Genomic DNA, 25,545 nt, shown 5'->3' on the forward strand with positions numbered 1-25,545 from the left:
GAGACACACATAAGATTGTCAAGAGCTCATTAAAGCTCATGAAAACGACACTTAATTTAATGCAAAGAGAAAAAAATGTCCTTAATGTCAGAGGTTTCAATTATTGAGTTCCACCTTTCAGTCCCTCAGGAATATCTAATCAATGCCAATAAATCTGGAAACTTCATTTAATTTAACTGCTGTGAAAGTAATAAATGCAGGAGTGCACCCATGTTTCACTGGTTTAAATTTAATAGTAATTAAACCTGGAAAGTAGCATGTTATAGACTGTCAAAGTGTACCCTAAGGATTTACTTTTGTTGCGCTTGGGGAGTTTGGATGCAAGTTTTTGTTATTCCTGAGTAGTTAAAGTAGTTATTGCATTTTTAATTTTCAGATTAGAAAGTAAACACCAATATACTGACAAATGCACCTTTGTTTCTATCTAATTAGCTCTTGCATCATTGTTTAATAATTCAGCTACCTGCTGCTGATGCCCTTTTCCTCTATAACTTTTGAGAATAACAGTTTCACTTTGACATCGTAGGGCACATCTGTAATTCTGCCTGCGTACACAGACTTTTTAAACACGCACTAACACGCTGTTATACAATGACCATTTATTCACACTATGGGGTTGAAAGTAAGCATGGCAGAGTGAGGAACGCTGCTGCTCAGTCAGAGAACCTATAAACCATATTTAAGCAAAAACGTACAGATGAGTTTTGTTTACATGTGGAGAACAGAACAGAGTACATTAGCCACCTTATACCTGAAAGTTAACCCAAAGTTCAGGTTTTGAGAGCTCCACGACTCAAAATTCGAAGAATACTCCTCTTAAACATCTGTTGTTGCTCCCTTCTCTGTTTACTTTTATGGATTTTTTTCTTTTGTGAAACCAGACCTGCTTTCCCTCCTCCAGCCGATGCACTTTATGCCGTGTTCTTTTGCTGCGTGAATCGGACAAAATAAATGTCAGAACTACATACAACACAGAAGAAAAAAGGGTTTAAATGTACAAAATCCATCTTTAAAACACACACACACTATGGCACACGTTGCTGAGCGGTGAACTTCACAGACGTCAGAGCGGGCTTCTACAGTGAGCACAGAGCCATTTCACAAGCGTGCTTGTAGGCACACGTGCCGCACTCGGACTTGGAAAAACAAAATAAAATAACATTTGGGCAGAATAAAGATGAAATGTTTGGGGATTCGTCTCAGTGCAAGCATTATGGCTTAGGAAGCTGCGGTGAAAGGAGAACAGGCAGTAACAATAAAAAAAAGATTTTCCATAAAGTACATTGTGAAAGTCTTCATATGCCTTTAACTTTTTGCCATTTGTGACATTACAACCACAAACTTCAAAGTTGTGGTTCTATGAAGGGCTGAGTCAGGGGGGCAGAATACAATTTTGCAGCATGGTTTTCAGATATTCTGGGAAAAGGTTTGCAAACCATATGTTCTTTTCCTTCCAGTTTCCAACTGTGCACTACTTTGTCGTGGTCTTACACAAAAAATCCAAATAATAGAATTTGACGTTTGTGGTTGTAATGTGACGAAATGTGAAAAGTACTGTATTCTCAAACATCACACATCACTCTCAGAGACTGCTCAACACTGACAATGCAGTTAAGTGCTAAAAAACACCTGCTCATGCTCACTCTCTGTCCTTTTCAAATTCAAAAAGCTGTGATTATCAAACATTTTTCTCCTTTCTTCTCTGCAGTGATTTCTGAAAGCTGGCAGCGCTGCGTTTTTGTGCATGAATCAGTCCGTCAAAAAAAGCAGCTCACTTCTGTGCAGCTTTTTTTCCCCACAGCCTTTAAGTTCCCGCTCTCAGCTGGAGATGCTGAAATGGCGCTTTAGAGAGTGCATGAGTGGGCACTTGTGCACTTAAGAGTAGATACTGAAAACAGTCGAGAAGTTTTGTGCAGAAGTTCCAGCTTCCTCCAGCTCCAGGGTGGTCTTAGCAAGACATTAATGGGCTCAACACATAAGTACAGTCATCATGACTCTCCATGGAGAGTCTCTGGAGTGGGCAGGAGTATCTGGTGGAATAAGCTGGTGAGAATTTGTGGAAAATGAGGACGGTACTCGTGCGTGTAAGCACGCTGAGAAAAAGCACACACTGAACACAGGGTCTTCATGAGCAGAGAGGAAGGCGAGTAAGAAGTGTGACTTTAGTTCTTTGGGGTGTGACGGGCTGCTTTGTTCCAAGTTCCTTTAGTCCAAACACACGGCAGCACCCCCTTCCTTCCATATGAGTGTGTGTGTGTTTGTGTATCTTTGTGCAAACGCGCTGTCTCTAGAGTCAAACAAACGAAGAAAATCCCGTCACAGGGGTGCGCGACCCCGGCGGGTTGCTGCTGGGGTTGACGTGTGTGTGCGCAGGCTGCCCTGTGGGTGTGTACGCTCCCCCCGTGCTGTGCTGCGTGACCACGGTTTGGTAGTAGGGCTCTGTGTCGGCAGTGGCGCACTCCTCGTAGGCGAAAGGGCTTCCCGACCCTTTGAGGCCTTTGGGCTGCCGCTTCCAGGAGTTGTAGTAGGTGGGGTCGCTCATGTAGTGGTTGACGAAGGAGTGTTTCGGCTGTTCATCCTCGTAGTCGCTGTCTGTTAGCTGCACACAAGCACAACAGGATACATTTAAATTTACGGGTTTTTACAGGAACAATAATGTAATTAAGTCAGGGATTTTAAATAACTGATAAGTAAAATTCTATATTTTACCAGTTCTGTAAAACGATAAAAAAAAGGCTCTGCTGTTATATATTCCTGCTAATTTAAAATATGTTTGAAGAGTTTTTGTGTGAAAAACAAAGAGAAAGGTGAGAAAAAAACCCTCCGAACTACAGATAGCAACATGTTCGAGCAGCTGCCCTCTAGGGGGTGCTACAGGCTAATTAAAACCAAACAAATGGATGCTCAGAAAGCCACAAGCATAAAGACCTCAAGCATTCTGGTCCCGTATCTTCATGCAGACATTCAACATAAAGCTGTAAGTCTGCTTGATGTCCTTCTTTAACTACTTTATGTTACATTTCAACCTCAAATGTATGTATATTATTGGGGATCTAAGTGACAGACCAACACAAAGTAGTGCTTAATTTTGATGTAAAAGGGAAATGGTTGATTTTCTATGGAAGTAAAACAATCTCATTAGAATCAGACATTTTTTAGACATTGAATTTATAACGCTGGATTTTTATCCTGTTCAGTTATGTATGTGATTTTTTTTTGTACTTAAAATTTGCCAGCAAAAATTCACCTTCAAAAATTCACCTGCAGAAATTTGCCTGCAAAAATTCACCTGCAAATGTGTTGACCTTGTGATGACTCATACCAAAGCAATCAGCACTAGATCAAGTCAAGCGACTGATAATGCATCTTAACATTGGATGCCACCTGCCAAAAAGAAATCCAAGAAGAAGAAGAGTCAAGCGGCCTTTAGCCAATCAAATTAAGTTCATTTGATCATGTGACTCACCAGTTCGCTTCTGCAGAGGCTCTTCTTTTGACCCAGAAGGAAGCGATGAAGCTGAAGTTGGCTTCCAGTTGTAACTTCTGTTTTGGGAAACAGTTAAAGGGCAGTTTCACCTCATTTTTCATTCCCTTGAGCATCTTTAATCTGCTCCAACTCAAAACTTACAGTACTTAGACACTTCAAACCTGGACTAGATTATTCTACACTAACAGCAGAAGCCTATAAACCCAATTTGGGATTTGTGAAAGCTTTATTTGATTTGTGAAAATTTAATAAAGGACCATAACAGTGCTTTTTTTTCCCCATTTGGACCATCTTAGAACTGGTCCTGCTTCAAAACTAGATCCAAAACCTGCCCTTTAACTGTTTCCCAAAACAGAAGTTACAACTGGAAGCCAACTTCAGCTTCATCGCTTCCTTCTGGTTCAAAAGAAGAGCCTCTGCAGAAGCAAACTGGTGAGTCACATGATCAAGTGAGCGTAATTTGATTGGCTAAAAGCTGCTTGACTTCTTCTTGGATTTGTTTTGGCAGGTGGCATCCAATGTTAAAATGCATAATCAGCTGCTTGACTTGATCTAGTGCTGAATGCTTTGTCATGAGTCACCACAAGGTCAACAGATTTGCAGGCGAATTTCTGCAGGTGATTTTTTTCAGACGAATTCTTGTAGGTGAAATTTTTGCTGGCAAATTTTAAGTACAAAAAAAAAAACACACATAATTGCAGAGGATAAAAATTCAGAGTTATAAATTCAATGTCTAAAAAATGTCTGATTCTAATGAGACAATTAAACTTCCAGAATTTTCAGATTTTTTTTTTATATACAAATCTAAAAAGTGTGATCCCTCTTTACTCAGATACCCCTAAACAGCAGCCAAGAAAACCAGGGTAACCTTGGAGGATCGTTTGAGATCCACAGCTGAGGTGAGAGCATTTGTGGACAGAGCAACTATGAACTGTCCATTCTGTAGTTCTGGCCTTTATGGCAGAGAGGAAAGAAGAAAGTCACTGTTGTAACAAAGACGTCAGAAGTCATATTTGCAGCTTGCACAAGTCATGTTGGGACACAGCAAACTATGTGGGAGAGAGGAGGCTCTGATCAGATGACCAAAATCTGACGTCTTAGCCTATATTCAAAAAGTCGTGGCAGTATCATGCAGTGGGGATGTGTATCTTCAGAAGGGACAGGGAAACCTGTCAGAGTTGATGGGAAGATGATAGGAACTAAACACAGGGACTGAGGTGGAAGTTCATGTTCCAGTAGTAAAACAATCATAAACATACAGCCAGAACAGCAAAGACCAGTTTTAGATTAAAACACTTCTCCCTCCAGTCTGAATGATCTTCAGCTGTTTTGCAAAGAAAATTTAATTGGTAAAACATTTTGAAAATCAAGTATAGCTTCACATCATGCTTATAGTTTGTGTTGGTCTACCACACAGGTGTCGAACTCCAGTCCTCAAGCGCCAGTGTCCTGCAACCTTTAGATGTGCCTCTACTTCAACACACCTGAATCTAATAATTAGGTCATTAGCAGGATTCTGGAGAACTTTACTGCATACTGAGGAGGTAATTCGGCCTTAGATTCAGGTGTGTTAAACCAGGGACACATCTAAAATTTTGAGGACACCAGCCCTCGAGGACTGTTTGACATCGCTGGCAGATAAATTTCAAACAAAATGCATGTTTTTGCAAGGCACTGTATTCATTAAGTACTAAACTGTAAGATCTTTGTAATGTGATTCTCAAGTATCAGTAAAAGCCACAATATATCAGCAAATACGTACATTCAATATTTCTATTATATCTGCGCATTCAGCATTATATATATTTACTAATATTTAGCAGTTTTCATTTACCTTTTTAGTGACATTTTGTGTTGTTTATGCAATTCAACGGAATTATTTACAGTGACCAGAAACTGTTCTATTCTATTCTATTCTATTCTATTCTATTCTATTCTATTGTTTAAAACCAGAGTTAATGCATATATGGAGGACCGATCCTGACCAAATTAAAAATAAAAGCAGAAATATATATATTTTGTTTTTCCTTTTCCTTACACATGCCTTTTTTCTTTTGACATTTCCTCGTCTCTCTTTTTCCTTTACCGTATGCATTTCTGCTTCATTATACAAATGAGGAGGGCTGCCTTCTTCTCTCCAGCTCCTCTCCTATTGGTCAATATACAGGAAGAAGGAGGATCCATGTGCAGGCCGAGGGTGTGTCCCAATTCAGGGGTTGGATCCTTCCAAGTGTGTACTTGTGGACTGATTACATCACAGGTCTGTCAGATGCTGCCTACAAATGTGTCCTTCTTTTGCCCGATTTGAAGGATGCGTTGTGAGTATCCTTCGCGGTCCATCTTTTCCCATGATTCATTGCGGGTCGAAGCGTTTTGGTCAAACAGGGGCAGCCATGGCGGACCACACTGGCAAAAGCTGTGAGTAAACTGTGAAAAATTACACTTTCTGTGACACAAATGAACTTTTACAATGTTTTTAGTGCGGGAATATAACTGTGTAAAAGTGAAAAATCTGTTTGATTTATCAAGACATCGCTTAATTTCAAACGTGCTCCGACGTGTTCGGAGTTTTCCGCTCCCACCGTAGTAACTGCCAGTTTACTTCGCCAGTCTTACCGGCGGTGAGGCGAGCTAGACCCGGTAGAGATCTGACCAGACTATCGGCACTGAGCTTCTGCTGCCAGTCATCACAGTGAACGTTAAACACAAGTGATTTCTAAAAGTTTATGTTAGTATTATTTTAATGTATTGTGTCATTTGTTCATGTAAGTCGATTTGACATTACAGGTGATATTAAAGTTAACCTGAATAAAATGGACGATTTTATGTAATCCTACCGTATCGCTGGAGAGTGTGATTGAGAACAAATAAGCTTTTAAATATTCATTTTTGATGAAAAAAGGCTTTTTTTACACTGATATTAAGCAAGATGGTTTTTTTTGTTTGTTGTTTTTATTGTTTAGGGACAAAGGAGCAGACGGGCCAGTTTATTAAGTTCAGGGGTGAGAACCACCACCTTTTTACTGGAGCTAAAAACTCAGCCACTGTGGCTTGGAGGTACAATAACAACATTCTTTGCAGTCAGTTTCTGTCCAGTTTCAAAATCTCCTATCTTTCTAACTTTCATAAATCTCCATCCAGTGATTAACATACTTCTTTTGGTTTTCCCTCTTTCTGTTTGCTTGTTTAGGACAGTTCTGGAGAAGATGGTCCAACAGGGGAAGGTCACCCCCTTGCAGGCCAAAAAAAAGTGGGACAATATGAAAAGGAAATATAAAGTTTGTTCAGAAGTTCTCATGTCACACACAAATAAAAAATATTTCTAAAAGTCTTATTGGTTTCTCTGTTTAGTCAACTCTTTTTTTATTCCATCTAACGTTAGGATTGTAAGTATCCAGGGTCAGGAGAGGGAGAGGGAGTCAGTGAAAAGCCCACTGCTGCTACTTGGCCCTGGTTTGTCCTTATGGATGAGGTGTTGGGACAGAGGTCTTCCACAACACCTCCTGTCCTAATTGCCTCCATCCCTGAGGACACTCCAGGGCCAAGTAGAGCGGTGGGCAACCAGATGGAGAAGGAAGACAGTGAGCCAGCAGGAAGGGGTCAGAAAAGAAAGAGGGACAGAGATGATGGAGTTGATCAGGGAGGACATGAGGGCACAGAGAGTGGACAGACTGTTTTCTATCTTAGAAAGAATGGTACTGAAATAAGATGCTATATAAGAAATAATATAAAGTTTTGTTCAGATAGTTTCTTAAAGTTTTAAGCTGTTCTAATAAATTTCAATATTGTTTTTGTCACCAATGTATTTTATTTCCATTTGACCTAACAATACATCAACTTCATTTAAATTTCTAAACACAGTTTATTTTGAAAATTACAAATAGCATTTAAACAGAATGTGGAAAAAAACAACATTCAAACAAATCAAGATTACAAGACAAAAGGCATAAAATAAAACGATGTACAAATATTTACAAAGGCGACAGCAGGATCAACCTGAGTGACCGGTTCCTGGAAAAACCTCTTCAACAGAACAAAGAGGCAGATGTCTTTCTGAACACAAAGTCTGGTGGTGTGGCTAAATCTCTCGCAAGGTCAGAGACTTGGATGGGATGCTGCAACTGAGACCTGTGGTTTGTCTTTCTGGATGGTGAGCGAAGCATCACACAGGTGGTCTGCAGATGTTTGTGATGCCTCTCTCATCCATCAAGTTTAAAGGACTGGCTGGACCACATCACTAATCAGGAATATGCAGAATTAGAAGATGGTGCTCACAAAATATGACAATTAGTTATACCCCTCAAACATTAATCACATCTATAATATTATACCTGCCTGCATACAGTAGTCATGTTCTGGTGGTGTGTGTATATATATATATATATATATATATATATATATATATATATACACACTGCTGAAAAAAAATAAAGGAAACACTTAAACAGCACAATATAACTCCAAGTAAATCAAGCTTCTGTGAAATCAAACTGTCCACTTAGGAAGCAACACTGATTGACAATTAATTTCACATGTTGTTCAAATGGAATAGACAACAGGGGGAAATCTTTGGTGATTAGCAAGACACTCAATAACGTAGTGGTTCTGCAAGTGGGGACCACAGACCACTTCTCAGTACCAATGCTTTCTGGCTGATGTTTTGGTCACTTTTGAATGTTGGTGGTTCTTTCACACTCGTGGTAGAATGAGACGGACTCTACAACCCACACAAGGGGCTCAGGTAGTGTTGCAGGGTAGCAAAGTTGCAGGGTGTTCAAATACTTATTTTCCTCTCTCTCTCTCTCTCTCTCTATATATATATATATATATATATATGTATATAGTTATACACTGCTCAAAAAAATAAAAGAAACACTCAAATAACACATCCTAGATCTGAATAAATTAAATACTTTCATTGAATACTTTGTTCTGAACAAAGTTGAATGTGTTGACAACAAAATCACACAAAAATCATCAATGGAAATCAAATTTATTAACCAATGGAGGCCTGGTTTTGGAGTCACACACAAAATTAAAGTGGAAAAACACACTACAGGCTGATCCAACTTTGATGTAATGTTCTTAAAACAAGTCAAAATGAGGCTCAGTATTGTGTGTGACCTCCATGTGTCTGTATGACCTCCCTACAACATCTGGGCATGCTCCTGATGAGACGGAGGATGGTCTCCTGAAGGATTTCCTCCCAGACCTGGACTAAAGCATCCACCAACTCCTGGTGGATGGAGCGAGACATGATGTCCCAGATGTGCTCAATTGGATTCAGGTCTGGGGAACGGGCGGGCCAGTCCATAGCTTCAATGTCTTCATCTTGCAGGAACTGCTGACACACTCCAGCCACATGAGGTCTAGCATTGTCCTGCATTAGGAGGAACCCAGGGCCAACCACACCAGCATATGGTCTCACAAGGCGTCTGAGGATCTCATCTCGGTACCTAATGGCAGTCAGGCTACCTCTGGCGAGCACACGGAAAGAATGCCACCCCACACCATTACTGACCCATTGCCAAACCGGTCATGCTGAAGGATGTTGCAGGCAGCAGATCGCTCTCCAACGTGTCTCCAGACTTTGTCACGTCTGTCACATGTGCTCAGTGTGAACCTGCTTTCATCTGTGAAGAGCACAGGGAGCCAGTGGCGAATTTGCCAATCCTGGTGTTCTCTGGCAAATGCCAAGCGTCCTGCACGGTGTTGGGCTGTGTGCACAACCCCCATTTGTGGACGCCGGGCCCTCATACCATCCTCATGGAGTCGGTTTCTAACCATTTGTGCAGACACATGCACATTTGTGGCCTGCTGGAGGTCATTTAGCAGGGCTCTGGCAGTGCTCTTCCTGTTCCTCCTTGCACAATGGCGGAGGTAGTGGTTCTGCTGCTGGGTTGTTGCCCTCCTACGTCCTCCTCCACGTCTCCTGGTGTACTGGCCTGTCTCCTGGTAGCGCCTCCAGGCTCTGGACACTACGCTGACAGACACAGCAAACCTTCGTGCCACAGCTCGTATTGATGTGCCATCCTGGATGAGCTGCACTACCTGAGCCCCTTGTGTGGGTTGTAGAGTCCGTCTCATTCTACCACGAGTGTGAAAGCACCACCAACATTCAAAAGTGACCAAAACATCAGCCAGAAAGCATAGGCACTGAGAAGTGGTCTGTGGTCCCCACCTGCAGAACCACTCCTTTATTGAGTGTCTTGCTAATCACCAAAGATTTCCCCCTGTTGTCTATTTCATTTGGACAACATGTGAAATTGATTGTCAATCAGTGTTGCTTCCCAAGTAAGTTTGATTTACTTTGAGTTATGAGGGTTGCACGGTGGTGCAGTTGGTAGCACTGTTGCCTTGCAGCAAGGTCCTGGGTTCAATTCCCAGCCTGGGGTCTTTCTGCATGGAATTTGCATGTTCTCCCTATGCATGCGTGGGTTCTCACTGGGTACTCTGGTTTCCTCCCACAGTCCAAAGACATGCCTGTTAGGTTAATTGGTAACTCTAAATTGCCCTTAGGTGTATGAATGAGTGTGTGTGTGGTTGTTTGTGTGTTGCCCTGTGATGGACTGGCGACCTGTCCAGGTTGTACCCTGCCTCTTGCTGGTAGACTGCTGGAGATAGGCACCATCTCCCCCGTGACCCACTATGGAATAAGCAGTAGAAATGACTGACTGACTATATATATACACACACCACCAGAACATGACTACTGTATGCAGGCAGGTATAATTTTATAGATGTGATTAATGTTTGAGGGGTATAAGTAATTGTCATATTTTGTGAGCACCATCTTCTAATTCTGCATATTCCTGATTAGTGATGTGGTCCAGCCAGTCCTTTAAACTTGATGGATGAGAGAGGCATCACAAACATCTGCAGACCACCTGTGTGATGCTTCGCTCACCATCCAGAAAGACAAACCACAGGTCTCAGTTGCAGCGTCCCATCCAAGTCTCTGACCTTGTGAGAGATTTAGCCACACCACCAGACTTTCTGTTCAGAAAGACATCTGCCTCTTTGTTCTGTTGAAGAGGTTTTTCCAGGAACCGGTCACTCAGGTTGATCCTGCTGTCGCCTTTGTAAATATTTGTACATCGTTTTATTTTATGCCTTTTGTCTTGTAATCTTGATCTGTTTGAATGTTCTTTTTTTCCACATTCTGTTTAAATGCTATTTGTAATTTTCAAAATAAACTGTGTTTAGAAATTTAAATGAAGTTGATGTATTGTTAGGTCAAAGGGAAATAAAATACATTGGTGACAAAAACAATATTGAAATTTATTAGAGAAACTATCTGAACAAAACTTAATATTATTTCTTATATAGCATCTTATTTCAGTACCATTATTTCTAAGATAGAAAACAGTCTGTCCATTCTCTGTGCCCTCATGTCCTCCCTGATCAACTCCATCATCTCTGTCCCTCTTTCTTTTCTGATCCCTTCCTGCTGGCTCACTGTCTTCCTTCTCCATCTGGTTGCCCACCGCTCCGCTTGGCCCTGGAGTGTCCTCAGGGATGGAGGCAATTAGGACAGGAGGTGTTGTGGAAGGCCTCTGTCCCAACACCTCATCCATAAGGACAAACCAGGGCCAAGTAGCAGCAGTGGGCTTTTCACTGACTCCCTCTCCTGACCCTGGATACTTACAATCCTAAAGTTAGAGGGAATAAAAAAAGAGTTGACTAAACAGAGAAACCAATAAGACTTTTAGAAATATTTTTTATTTGTGTGTGACATGAGAACTTCTGAACAAACTTTATATTTCCTTTTCATATTGTCCCACTTTTTTTTGGCCTGCAAGGGGGTGACCTTCCCCTGTTGGACCATCTTCTCCAGAACTGTCCTAAACAAGCAAAAAGAAAGAGGGAAAACCAAAAGAAGTATGTTAATCACTGGATGGATATTTATGAAAGTTAGAAAGATAGGAGATTTTGAAACTGGACAGAAACTGACTGCAAAGAATGTTGTTATTGTACCTCCAAGCCACGGTGGCTGAGTTTTTAGCTCCAGTAAAAAGGTGGTGGTTCTCACCCCTGAACTTAATAAACTGGCCCATCTGCTCCTTTGTACCTAAACAATAAAAACAACAACAACAAAAAAACATCTTGCTTAATATCAGTGTAAAAAAAGCCTTTTTTAATTTTACATTTGTCTTAATTTGCAGAACATATTAAAATATTTCTATGCAAATGCCTAAAACAAGCTCTTTCAAACTTTTCACTTCTTTACTGAGATTTGCTTGCATTTGAAAGTGTATTTCTCTTCAGCTGTACCTGGAATCACGAATTATAATGCTAGCTGAATTATAAATATACTTTGTTTTTTTTTGTTATTTTAGAACAAACCAAATCTAAATTTCTACTAATCTATTTTTAACCACCAAAAGCAAAATGTTTTTTATTTTAATTTACTGATTTATATATATAAAAACATCTAAAACACTAGACTCTATGACTAGGCTTGTGTACATCTCTTTACAAGAGCTGCCATGATTGTCAAGGGTACTTTACTGAGATTTGCTTGCATTTGAAAGTGTATTTCTCTTCAGCTGTACCTGGAATCACGAATTATAATGCTAGCTGAATTATAAATATACTTTTAAAAACACATATAGCACATTTCTTCATCAAAAATGAATATTTAAAAGCTTATTTGTTCTCAATCACACTCTTCAGCGATTCGGTAGGATTACATAAAATCGTCCATTTATTCAGGTTAACTTTAATATCACCTGTAATGTCAAATCGACTTACATGAACAAATGAGACAATACATTAAAATAATACTAACATAAACTGTTAGAAATCACTTGTGTTTAACGTTCACTGTGATGACTGGCAGCAGGAGCTCAGTGCCGATAGTCCGGTCAGATCTCTACCGGGTCTAGCTCGCTCCACCGCCGGTAGGACTGGCGAAGTAAACTGGCAGTTACTACGGTGGGAGCAGAAAACTCCGAACACGTCGGAGCACGTTTGAAATTAAGCGATGTCTTGATAAATCAAACAGATTTTTCACTTTTACACAGTTATATTCCCGCACTAAAAACATTGTAAAAGTTCATTTGTGTCACAGAAAGTGTAATTTTTCACAGTTTACTCACAGCTTTTGCCAGTGTGGTCCGCCATGGCTGCCCCTGTTTGACCAAAACGCTTCGACCCGCAATGAATCATGGGAAAAGATGGACCGCGAAGGATACTCACAACGCATCCTTCAAATCGGGCAAAAGAAGGACACATTTGTCGGCAGCATCTGACAGACCTTACCGCCGCGCTGTGACGTAATCAGTCCACAAGTACGCACTTGGAAGGATCCAGCCCCTGAATTGGGACACACCCTCGGCCTGCACATGGATCCTCCTTCTTCCTGTATATTGACCAATAGGAGAGGAGCTGGGGAGAAGAAGGCAGCCCTCCTCATTTGCATAATGAAGCAGAAATGCATACGGTAAAGGAAAAAGAGAGACGAAGAAATGTCAAAAGAAAAAAGGCATGTGTAAGGAAAAGGAAAAAGAAAACATTTACCTTTCTTGATGAAAACGCATGTTTAAGGAAAAGGATAAACAAAAAATATATATTTCTGCTTTTATTTTTAATTTGGTCAGGATCGGTCCTCTATATGCACAGTGGTGTGATAGTGAAATTATATCTGTTTAAGAAAAAGATGAGAAGCCACAGCGGATATCTAACAAACCCCTGTTCTGGTTGTGGATCAGACCATTCATTTTTCTTTTAATTGGTATTCTCCAAAATCCACTGACATTAACTGGGCTTTCTTCTGCTTCCTCTAGAGTACCAAAAGCTTTGTACAAGTCAGAGCAAGTTAGCTTGATGATGAATTGGTGTCAAACCCTTTGAGGGCTCCAACACGTCTGATTAGTCATGATTCATGTTTCTCTTTTCAGTTTTTTGACAGCAGACATGATACACAAACTGAAAACTCTGACACTTGTCGTTTTATTTTGATGCACAACTAAGCCAACATCAGACAACTTTTCTACTTCTAAATGTAACTTGCTTCTTAGTTATAAGGATCAAATCGTTCATGACTGTTTGGTGAAATCTACAGTGTTGTGAAGCAAGTTGCCTGTTTTCAAAGATCAAATAAGTGTTTCAAGTTTTAAACTTTTCCTAACTCCGATTTCCAGAAGTCTCAGTTTGTTTTGGTCATTTTGAAAGTACAGACACAAAAGTTCAATGTCATGACAGATATTTAATGGTTACCAGGCTTTAAATATAAAACCAGAAAAAAACAAAAAAAGGATGAATGGATGAACAGATGGATGAGCAGATAGAGGGACAGACTATGGATGACATTGGAAATAAAGTCTAGAAATACAAACTTTTTTCCATACTTATTCAGAAGGGACATAACCTAAAACCCAATGACCTGTTTTTCCAGACTAGTTGGGATATTTAACATTAAACTATGGATTAAACGCAGTGAACTCGGTCCAGGAAGTGAACTGATTGAGACAAACTGAAGGAATTAAGCAGATGCATCAGGGAACCTGCCAGACTCTACATCTAGTATTTGTTTTCTCCTTTCTGTGCTACAGTGGAAGCATATTTCTGGTAAACTCTGCGGAACAGATCCATACACTCTGTAGATACAGAGAACAGACTTAAGTTTTTCATGTCAATTAAAACTAGTGACAACGCAGCCGGCACCCGGCACTGACCAGCTGATCTGCCTAAATCTAACACACCGCTGTAAAATTGTAACACATTTGAGACGGGTTTACATCAAGCAGACAGAGACAGGAGAAACTCAAGCTGAGAATAAGAGATGCTGGAAAGCCACTTCCACAGAGACACGCAGGAAGACACAGATACCTCTGATTCAGAGACCTCCGTGGGTTTCTCGGTGAGTGTTGTGCTTTCAGTAAGCACGGCTCCGTTATAGTTGTTGCAGATATCTTCATCAGAATAGTGAAGCCCACCTGGACTGGGCCTGGGTGGAGATCTGGGCACAAATTTGCACAATAAGGCTGTTATTAATCTTCTTATGAGGTTTAGGGCTGCGTATGTCTGCGGGACAGCTCACCTCGTCCCGTTCTTCTTAAGGAAGGAGTTCTTGTTGTTGATAGTTCTGCTGTTTAGCTCCAGAGAAGTAAAACCTCCATTGTCGAGGGTCACCGACTCCTCCCCCGGAGTTATGTGCTTCCCTGCAGGAATAGAGAAAAAGAGAAAAGGTAATTTGAAGGCGCTGGTTTAGAAAAATGCTACCTATATACAACAGGTCAGCTTTTGTTTTTACTCTGCCTCAACTGCTCAGATTTGACTGACCAGAACGATCAAAAATAACTGAGAAGTCCACATTTCAATAACTTACTTGTCAATATTGAGTAACACAGGTAAAATACATAAGAGAGCACACTCACACTTACACAAAAAACTACAAATATATTTAAAAAAAAAGGTTTAATCTGCCCCAGGCCTGATTTTATTTATCACATAAAGTCATTGTAATGTAAAGTAAGTAGAAAAAGTCCCATTTATTGATAAAGTAAACAAGAAGACAAAACGATATTACTGTTCCCTCTGATAAATATTGTTTTAACTGCCAAAAAGAAAGTGAGAAAATTAAGAAGCAGAGTGTAAGATTTTCTTAAATCTAAAAACAGTGATAACAAATTGACAATATTGTGTCCAACCCTGACTAAATCACAACCAAATGCTTAAAAAATGTTACAAATATTGGTAAAATTACAGGATCCTACACTTTTATTAACACTCAAGGTAGAAATTTGTAAAATTCCTAAAAAAGTGATGTTTTATTTAGATGTGGAACAACTGTGTACAATATCTGTTGTTTGGTGGTTCTGTTCTTTCTTCTTTTGAACATTTTGGTAAGTTTAATAAAATCTCCGAAGCTCACTGTTGGAGAACTGCAGCAACTAGTGACATCTTAGAGTCGCCTAATTTCCATTACAACAATTTATTTTAAGGCATTAGTACTTAGCTTTCCAATGCCAACAGTATTTTATTAATCCAAAACGTAAATTAAACAGTAAATGTGGAGAGTGATGTAGCTACTAGTGCCATAACTACAAAAAAAGCTGAGCAGATTTCTGCCCTAAAATAAAACTGTTTGAGAATAATAAACAAAAGTTAGGAACACAGACATTCACTCAGACACTTGGTAGTGGGACCTGTCCTGATTCATCATAGTGGAGGAACAAGGTTAAACCTTCCAGCTGAACAAGAGGCTGCAGGCAGCTTTACAAACAAACACATGTACAGGTGTCCCAAAAGTGTCTCAACCTGTAGGTGTCACAAAAAAGACCTGTCTGAATGTTTAGATCACACTGCAAGGTCGGCATGTTTAGGTGAAGATAAATGATGCTACTGAGGATGAAAACTGAAAGACTTGAGGATTGAATGACAGGAGCATAGACCTGTACTGCAGGCCTTGTACTTGGTGCTGTGTCCATGAAGGAGGAGAGTAAAGACCAGGACCAGGATGAGGATGAGGCCCACCAGAGCCATAACCAGCAGGAACCACCACTCTTCATAAAAGGGACGCTCCGACAAGGCTGCAGGGAGAGAGGTGAATATACAGTCTGTTAGGAAAATAAAAAAATCTCTTCTTTATTCTCGACTCCATGTAATGTACAGAATTATAAGAAGGTATTGGCCCTCCTACAGATTTATTCTGCTTTTACTAATTTTTCCCACCTAAATGTTTCAGATCATCAAACTAATTTTAATGCCAGACAAAAATAACAGTTTTCAAATTATGATATTTCATTAATTAAGGGAAATACGTTATTTAAACTGTCCTGGCCCTCTTTTAAAAAAAGTAATGCCCCCTGTGGGAAAACTGGAAATTTCACTAGCCACTTTACTATCAGACCAATAAGACCCAGTAATCATTTAAATCTGACAACATGAGGTTGGCTAAAAGGTCTCAAAAAGCAACACGTTATCCACTAATCTAAAGAAAGAATGGCTCATTGACATCCATCAAACTTGGAAGGGTTACAAGGAACTTCTAAGGCTTTGGAAAAGAGGTGAACCTTCAAAGGAGTGGCTGCCCTACACAAAGTTGATGATTTTACAATAGGAGAGAGACTGGTCAATGTCAAAACCACTGGTGAGAAAAACAACACACATCCCGTCTCACATTTGACAAAAACATCTGGTGTTAAGGGACTCACAGCTTTGGTTTGCTTTGCTGCTTCCGGATCTCCAAGACTTGCTGCAATGAATGAAATCATGAACTCTGCTCTCTATCGGAAAACCCTGAAGAATAAAGTCCGACCATCAAATCAAGACCATAACCTCAAGCGCACTTGGGTTAAGCAGCGGGACAATGGTCCAAAGCACACCAGCAGAGTCCACCTGTGGATGGCTCAAAAAAGTAAACTAAGGGTTTGGAGTGGTCTAGTCAAAGTCTGGACATAATCCAACAAGGATGCTGTGGCATGAACTTAAACAGGTCATTCTTGCTTAAAATCCCTCCAGCGTGGCTGATTCAAAACAATTCTGCGAAGAAGAGTGGGCCACAATTCCTCCACACATCAAAAACACTTGGTGGCACAAGCAGTGGGCCAATTAGTTTTTCACACAGGTTGGTTTGGATAGTTTTGTTTCTCTTAATAAATGAAATAATCATAAAAAAATTTACTTTGTATTTAATGAAGGTATCCTATTCTGATGTAAAAATTTGTTTTATAATCTGAAAGGTCTAAGTGAAACAAAAAAAGCAAAACAACGGAAGAAATCTGTCAGGGAACACTTTTTAAAAGCACTGCACATTACATTAAATCACGGGACGACTCCAAGTGTCTGCTCCTCAGATCAGTTTATTAGAAGTGCTAACTAAATGTTTAAAAGCAAGCAATCAGTCTGGCATTGTGCAACAGATTAGAAACAAATTTAGTGTTATCTTCTGTTTGTCCTGTAATGCGCTGTAGCTGAAACAACTCTGCCTACAGGTGGCAGCAAAAGCACAATCATCTCAGCATCTTCCTGCACTACGCTGCATCCAGCAGACTGGATTTCTCCAGTGGTTTGCACATCTGTGTGTGTTTACCGGCAAGAGCCACAGAGGGCGTGCTCGGCTGTCCGTAACCATAGCGATTAATAGCAATGACTCTGAACTCGTAGCTGACCCCCGACCTCAGACGCTCCAGCGGCACGGAGACGGACCTGCTGCCAGGAGGGAGGAGTCGAATGAAGGAATCCCAAACTCCCTCATCTGCAGGAAAACGTGTTTCATTAACACAAGTGGATGGATGGTATTGTTAGATGTGAGTATGAATGATAAAAATAAGATGGTAACGATACTGTGGTGAATAAAGAGGCTTATTCATTGTTAGCAGTACAACAATTACATCAATCTACAGTGGCTCTCCTGCAGAGTGCTGAAACTGCTTCCCTTCCTGTATTACACATCCAGTGATCTTTATTATAAAATTGTGGCTGACTTGATTTGCAGAGCAGGATCTAGAGAGACCTGCCATCAGAACAGTTTAGTGCGAGTAAGTAAAAGAATCAGTGAAGGCAATAAAAAGGTCAGAGCGAGATGTAGGAGCACTTACCTGAGGGACGCGCCTCAACAACGTAACCAGTAACAGGAGCTGCACCAATGTCTCCCTCTGACCAGTGGATGGTAAGGGCAGAGGACGTCTTGGTGATGGACATTTCCACTGGCGACCCAGGGGACCCTTCAGTATTAGAAGGACACATTCACATGTTTTTAGAATTTAAAATGGACATGGTTCTGATTTGTGTAGTTTTCCTGGAACCCTGACCGTCAGGAGAAATGAGTCCAATTCTGATCTATAAGTGTCTATATTTATAGATTAAGTCAGACACTGATTATGGAAACAAATGTCCTATTAACTATGGCCTTTTAGTGATTTATTTGAACTGTTCTTTCCTCAGGGTGAACTGATAAACAAGATAAAAACTCAAACACAAACCGGTGTGCGCAATATTATTGGCCTCAGTAACAACAGGTACGTTGGAAGAAGTCGATGTAAAGGTTATAAACTCAAGAACATTGTACCATCAGGGAAGCATGGTGGTGGTAGCATCATGCTGTGGGGCTGTTTCCCTATTAGTTATACTGGTGTATTGCACAAAGCGGGTGGAACAATAAGGAAGGAGGACTGCCTACAAACTCTTCATCTGATGTGACAAAACTAAGGTCACATCAGGACAATGATCCAAAACACTCCTCAGAACTGGTTCTGGAAGGGATAAAGCAGGCTAACATTAGCTTTTTAAGATTTTAAGTTTGGTGAAAACAAGAGTCAGGAACAAGAACCAGTTTAAATGAATTCCACCATTTCTACCAAGAATGGTGGTCAAATATTCAGCTCAAATGTATTCATACCCCTGGCAGATTTTGATTAAAATGGATCTTTTAATTTTACCAACGTGTTTCTTCTGACTTGTAAGTAATATGAACATTGTGGAGCCCAGACAGACTCCTAACTTAAATCTGAGGGAGAATCCATGGAGGAAGCTAAAAATTAGAGTGATTGCAAGGAGGTCTTTAACTTTAAACACTCCAGTGGAAACATGAAAAAAGCTGGTCAGCAGCTATGATTGCTGTAATGTCTATTAAGGATTGTACATATAAATAATGTTCAAAATTTTAAGAAATTGCAAAAACAGAGAAGTAATAATAAAAATAATATCCTATGTACACTGTCTCATTATCCTTTAGGAGGCAAAACTCTTGGTTAAGTAAAAATACATTTAAATTAAAATCTTCCAGGGGTGTGAATAATTTTGGGCTTCACTATATACATTTGAACCTATATTTAAATTTGACCTGTATGTAAACTTCTTACTGGAACTGTATGATGACAAAAATAAAATATTTTTGCAAGTTAAGTGAAATTTGAACCTCCTAATTATATTAAAATTAATTTCTTAATTTTTAGCCTCTGATTTCTGAATGTTTGACGTCTTCATTTCCTCCAATATTCAATCAGAAACTCCTTATTTGAGCGGTTGGTCCTGCTAGACAAAAACATCAAAAGACATTGCATGATAAATTGTTTTATTTTTTAATGTTTAATACGCAAAATAAAATAATTTCAGTTTTAGTGAAGTCTAAAGTGACAACATGTAGAGATTCCTGTCAGCTCTGCCTACCTTTCACAGGTTGAGCTGTGATGTTTGCCTGTATAGGTGGTCCGTAGCTGACTGTGAGAGCCTGAACCCCAAACATGTACGTTGCTCCTTTGATCAGGTCCTGAACTTTTAGCCAACGCTGCCAGCTCCCTTTCACATCCACTGTCACCACTTTACTCACTCCTGCAGGTATTTGAGGAGAAAGCACATTGTAACGGCTAACATGCTCTTTAGTGAATGAGTATGTGTTTGTGCATACCATGTATAGGAGCGGTGGGTTGATAGATGACCCTGTAGCCATCCACTTGTCCATTGGGAGTGAGTGGAGCTCCCCAGGACACGTTGACACTCCCACCCGTTACTTCAGAGAAGGACAGGTAGCTCGGCTGGCTGGGAGCTGCAGATCAAATAAACCGGGAAGATCAGAAAAACGACTTGCTTGCTGGTTTTGTTTTTGGGGAACTGAGCTGTCACAAGCTTCCTACCGGACTGCAGGGTTCGGGCCCCGCGGGGGTCACTGGGAGGTCCATCCCCAGCTGTGTTAAAGGCAGTCAGCGTGACCATATAAGGCGTGTAGCTGGTCAGGTTTGTCAGGTGAACACGGGTGTCTGGGACAAAAATTACCTTCACCTTCTCAGTCTGGTTTTGGTTGTCTCTTTCCCAGTAATGAATCTGGAACACAGGAAACAACAAGTTAATAACACTGACATTCCAAACAAACCCTGTAGGTCACTGGTCTTGCAACCAGTTGCTTCAGAATTCACCTCAATGGTAGAGGTGACTAGATGACACACAGTAAACCTGTGTGTCATCTAGTCCCAGGATAAATGCAACTGTGCAGCGAAGGCCCCAGAGGTTTGCTTGAGGCCGGCTTTACAATTCTCAATCACAAGCCCCCACCTTGTCTCGACTCCCCCGACTCCTCTTCACTTAAGGGCAAAACACAGTCGCACATATTTGTCTCCGCGGACTCAAAGCAGACGTCCACCGGACATGTCCGCGCAAAGCTCAATTTTAGACTCCGTAGGCGGCGTCACACAATAACATTCAAGTGCTTCTGGTCTGATGTTTCTTTAAAAAAAAGGGGCAGGAGAGGACGGCATTTCTGCGCGATACCTTCTGAAAAACGCTTGCATTTGCTTCCAACCAGCATCCATGCATGGATGGCTGCATGATGCATTGCCTATACATCCATGATTTCAAAGCCTTGTCCAGCTGCTGACTGATGTTTGTCAGGTTTAACCAAGAGACAAAGAGAGGGAGATATACAAGCAGACAAATTAGACCATTTGACTAATTTCACTTAATTATTTTGATGTTTAAGTCTGAAGAAGAAAAGAAAAAGCATGGCCACAACCATTTTTCTGAATGTCTAGTAGCCTAGCCAGACATTCAACAGAAACAAAGATACAGTATTTTATAATTACAGCATGCTTGCCAAAACTCTGTTTGTGTAGATAAAAGTCATTTTTACTAAAGGAGATCTTTTTATGCAAGCATTTCTACTTCAACAGTTGAGGAATCAATTTGCGAGGTAAACATTACAGGCTAATATATGTAATATACAATAAGGCTAAATATAATGCTCTATGATGTAGAGCAGCAAACAAATAATGATGAATAAATGAAAGGTATGTCTTAAGTTATGCAACATGAAAGTGTGGTGAGTTATATTGATATTGGTATTGGTTTATTATTAGTGTAATGTTTCAACTCAACTGTAAAAAAGAGTCAAATAATGTTTACTGTTTCTGGCCTGATCCAGTGAGTCTATTTTGATTACGATGCATAGCAGAACATTTATTTCATTTCATTTACAAATTTTGCAGCATAATGCCATTAAAAGCAAAGCTATAAAAGCATAAATATATCCTTTTTAAAAGTTTTGATTGTATAAATAAATTTGACAATGGATGCCCTTTTTTGGCTTGAACACCTGTCTTCATAAAATGTCTGTGCATGTTCTACCCAGCACCAGATCCAACTGGGATGTGGTGCTGATCTGGTTTTAGCTGTCTGGATATCTTTTGTTTCTTTCCCCTTTGCTGTCTCTCAACATCAAGTCAAAGCCTAACAAAGTAAAGGCTGCACCTCAGTGTATATTAGATGAACCCTTGACAGCATTATAGGCTTTTGCAATTGACCAATATAAGATTAACCAATGACCATCACTGATTGATGAGGTCAAGTTCGACAGATTCTCTTTTTCCAAATAAACGAACTATTGATATGAGTAAAAAGACACAACATTTTGAGATGTGTAGGTTTTTACTTTTCTGCCCAACAATGACAACTATTTTGATAGAATTGTCCCATGAATAATTTCTATAAACCCTCCAAATGTTCTGAAAGCAACCCAAATTGAACAACCATGCCCAAAGCGATTTTATTTTCATCCCAACGTGTTCAAAAGAAGCCCAACTGGGGGAAAACCAGTGCACTCTGGCAAATTGCACAGCACTACACAGTTTACCCCAATCCCATAAAGAAATCACTAATCAACAACACCAATAAACATGCCGGAGCATAATGCCCCCTTCACAGTTCTGACTGCCCCCTCACATATGCATGCCTAGAACCAGCCCTGGGTTTGCTAGAGAACTTCAGTGAACGTACAGCATGATGAAGACAAAGGATCACAGCAGACAGGTCAGGGGTAAAGTTGAGGAGATGCTTGAAGCAGGATTAGGTTGTAAAACAAAATCCAAATTGCACACAGCTCTGTTCAGTCCATCATTCAAAAACCTTGGGAGTGGCACGACTAACTATTAATTTAAAAATCATTTCCATTGCTAAGTATGTTTGCATGTACAGCTCTCAGCCCTTGGTTTCCTTGTGTGTTCCTGATCAATCTCCGTTTTTGGGAGCTCAAGAGCCGAGACCCTTCGTCCACTCCCTATATCACAAAAGCAACAGGGAGGGGTTGAGGTGGGGGTGCAAAGGATGACATGGGATTTAACTCAATTAAGTGGTGTCAGGTTATTTCTTATTATTTGCCCATTCTTTCTAAAACCAACAGACAAGTCAAAAACAAACACGGAGAGTCTTGGAGCACGATGCGTAAACAAACCCCCTTTATTGAACCTCATGGTTTCTAAAAGGCTCTGCTGCTCCAGGGTTGGTGGTGGGTGTTGGTAACATATTTTACATACATACTTTAAGCGTTAAACTTCAGTTGTTTAGATGGTAGATGGTAGTAAAAAAAGTAAAAAAAGTCTTTTTGTTGTGACATCAACATGATTCTTAAAGCCTTTTAATTGCAAATCCTGCCCATTTTTTATTTCATTGTGACTTTTACCAAGAACACCTGGAAGACAAATAAAAACAGTAACTAGGATTATATTTCACTTCAGTGAAATGCATCTAATGTGGTATTTATATATTATAGTGGAATAAGGAGCCGTTGCATGATCTTTACACAGGAACACTATACGATGCAGCCAGGTTTACATCTCCCGTTTGCACATGTTCATATGAGAATGACTCAATAATATTTAATATGAGGAATAAATATTGTGACACTGGCTACTAATGAAGACACATAGGTTAACATAGCTGATCCTTGTAACAGGAAGTCGAATAAAGGTTACATGATTATAGTCTGCTGTATGATAAAATCAATAATAATATTAGGGGAGGTACAGCCTGTAACTTATCATGTCACACAATGTAATCTCCCTGCAGCTTTTGTGTAAATGTCCTGATTTAATCTTAGGGTCTAGGAGATGTTTTTGAATACAACAGATTTGTTTGTTATACAGCATAATTAACAGGTGTGGAACAGAATATCCATAAATAAAAATAACCTTTTTTTATTTCAGGATATCTCTCATTTGTGGTTGTAAAGTTGTACCACTGAATCTTTGATTTGTGGTTGTTGTTTGTATGGCATAAATGTCCTAAATCAGTGCCTAAGAACAGGATTAGAGGGCCTAATAAAGGAATTTTCTAATGATCTTTACCGAAGTGCCTGATTAATCTCAATTTCCTATCTGGAGATTTTTCATGGGCATAACTTAAGTCTTGCACATTGTTTTGTTGATCTACGAAATCTGGGTTTTTCATTTAAATAGAAGTGTTTGAGAGACTGTATAGAAGTGAAAGGGAGACTGTTTAGGCTGCTGCTGTTACTTGTCTTTCTGTGCAATGGGATCTGCTCTGCACTGTGTTCAGTTATCCATCAATAATTCATTGGTGTGAGAGGAGCTGCAGTTGATAGACCCCTCAGCAAATTTTATCCTGTTTAAAACAAAGACCTAAGTATATGAAGAAGGAAAACAAACTTAACTGTAAGTTTTGTGCACAAATACATTTTACCTGTAATGAAATACGTTAAAAGCCAAATTATGAACAAGTTATATCAAAATAAAGAGTAAACATGCTAAAGTTACCTTAGCACTAAGCAAACTGCTGTGCAATAAAAGATCATCAGCAAGGGGAAGACGTGACTTTACTGAAGAACAGCTCTATGTGTTGAGTCAATCTTTGTTAAAACACTTAAATAAACTCTACTGAATCCTGCCAAACTGAAACCTCACTGGTGAGTAGCTATAGTACTGATTAAATGTTGTGTGTTTTTACTCCAGCGGTTAAAGCATATACATTGAGTTTTTTTTAATGAACTTTAATAACTATTGGACATGGACTCATTATCAGCATATGCCTAATTTTAAATGATTCAGAATGCATCATGAACAATAAACCGTTATTGGGACAAGTAGATGGAATACCTTTAACAACTTCATTTATTTTTGAGTAGTAAAAGCGCTATTGTAACCAAGAAACCAGCAGCAGTTTCTAAAAACATCAATATTTCATTTGACAAAGGAAACGTATGCTGTTTAGATTTAAACAAATAAAGAAAGATTAATTGTTTGACTAGTTTCACAAAAAGCAAAGAGAAAACTCTGGGTATGGAGTAGGCTTTCATTATTAAGCCTCAAGTAATCAACAACCCACGTTTCTAATCATGAGGCACATGGTTCATCGACCAATCTGCAATCAGAAGGTGATACAGTAGCTTTTATCGACCAGAGGGACCAATCTATCGGCAGTCTTCTGTTAGAGTGGGTTATAAAGGTGTGCAAAAAGTCTGATACGTTACTATTTACATTAGTATGCAGCAGCAAGACTGCTGTCTTATAGGTTTTACCTTATAATTTCCCTGAAAGCAAATATCTTTAATTTTACTAATACCTTTTCAGATAGCAACATTAGGCTAGTATGTGTGGTAAAAACTAACACTGAAATATGTTTTTTGGTGAATGTAATATGCAATAATTAACGTTGTCACAAAAACAACGTGCATGTGCAGTTAAAAAATAAAACTGCAGCAGAGAGCTATACGAAGGGCTCCTTCTTGTTATTGAGAACAGATAGCACTATGGAGCACCTTAATCCATATTTAGTGCTGCCAAATCTGAAAGTAGCAGCTTCTGAGCAGCACTTGAGGGCAGCATTTGACCATATCTGTCCTTCTAGGAGCTCTCACTATAAGAAGATACACAATAACTCATTGATATGATCAGTTAAAGATCATAATATATTACCATCTGCACACAGGGGGTATTTCCATTTAAATGTTCAATTCTACAAAACAGGGCAGTATCTCTTGTCCTACTTAGCGAGAACAGTAAAGTAAAAGTTGAGGTCACTTTGTAACCCCCCCCTCCCCCCGTTTAATGAATCAGATTTGAGTTGGAAGTTTCAGGATAATTAAGGAACAAATCTTTATCTATTATAGATGAAAATGATGAGGATTATTGTTTATTGCATCAAAATGTTATAGAAACTCCCTGACTGTTAAGTTAAATAACTATTGAGAATTAATTTAGTATACCCCCACCCCAAAACCCTGATTTCTTCTGCCTTGGGTTTTTGTTTTTTCAAGCCATTCTGTTTTGCTGCATAACCAATGTGGGCCTGAGCATAGGCTCATGGACACACGATAGGTTTTTCTGCTA

At 39.7% G+C, this 25,545-nt stretch overlaps 1 protein-coding gene across 2 annotated transcripts in view; it reads right to left on the reverse strand.

The window, feature by feature from the left end:
* Positions 1–584: 584 nt before the first annotated feature.
* LOC124868735 (protein sidekick-1-like) overlaps positions 585–25,545 on the reverse strand; it is a 421,512-nt gene continuing 396,551 nt past the window's right edge. For both annotated transcript variants that reach the window (XM_047366264.1, XM_047366265.1), the window contains 9 exons: positions 20,068–20,254; positions 19,842–19,979; positions 19,604–19,765; positions 18,034–18,159; positions 17,526–17,690; positions 15,886–16,023; positions 14,532–14,652; positions 14,321–14,450; positions 585–2,599 (listed from right to left, as the gene is read on the reverse strand). In XM_047366264.1, coding sequence (XP_047222220.1) covers positions 2,294–2,599; positions 14,321–14,450; positions 14,532–14,652; positions 15,886–16,023; positions 17,526–17,690; positions 18,034–18,159; positions 19,604–19,765; positions 19,842–19,979; positions 20,068–20,254 — 1,473 coding nt within the window. In that variant the 3' untranslated portion in view covers positions 585–2,293. The remainder of the gene's footprint in view (positions 2,600–14,320; positions 14,451–14,531; positions 14,653–15,885; positions 16,024–17,525; positions 17,691–18,033; positions 18,160–19,603; positions 19,766–19,841; positions 19,980–20,067; positions 20,255–25,545) is intronic.

The sequence above is a fragment of the Girardinichthys multiradiatus genome, chromosome 5 (genome assembly GCF_021462225.1).
Source record: "Girardinichthys multiradiatus isolate DD_20200921_A chromosome 5, DD_fGirMul_XY1, whole genome shotgun sequence".
In the NCBI taxonomy this organism is placed as follows: Eukaryota; Metazoa; Chordata; class Actinopteri; order Cyprinodontiformes; family Goodeidae; genus Girardinichthys; species Girardinichthys multiradiatus.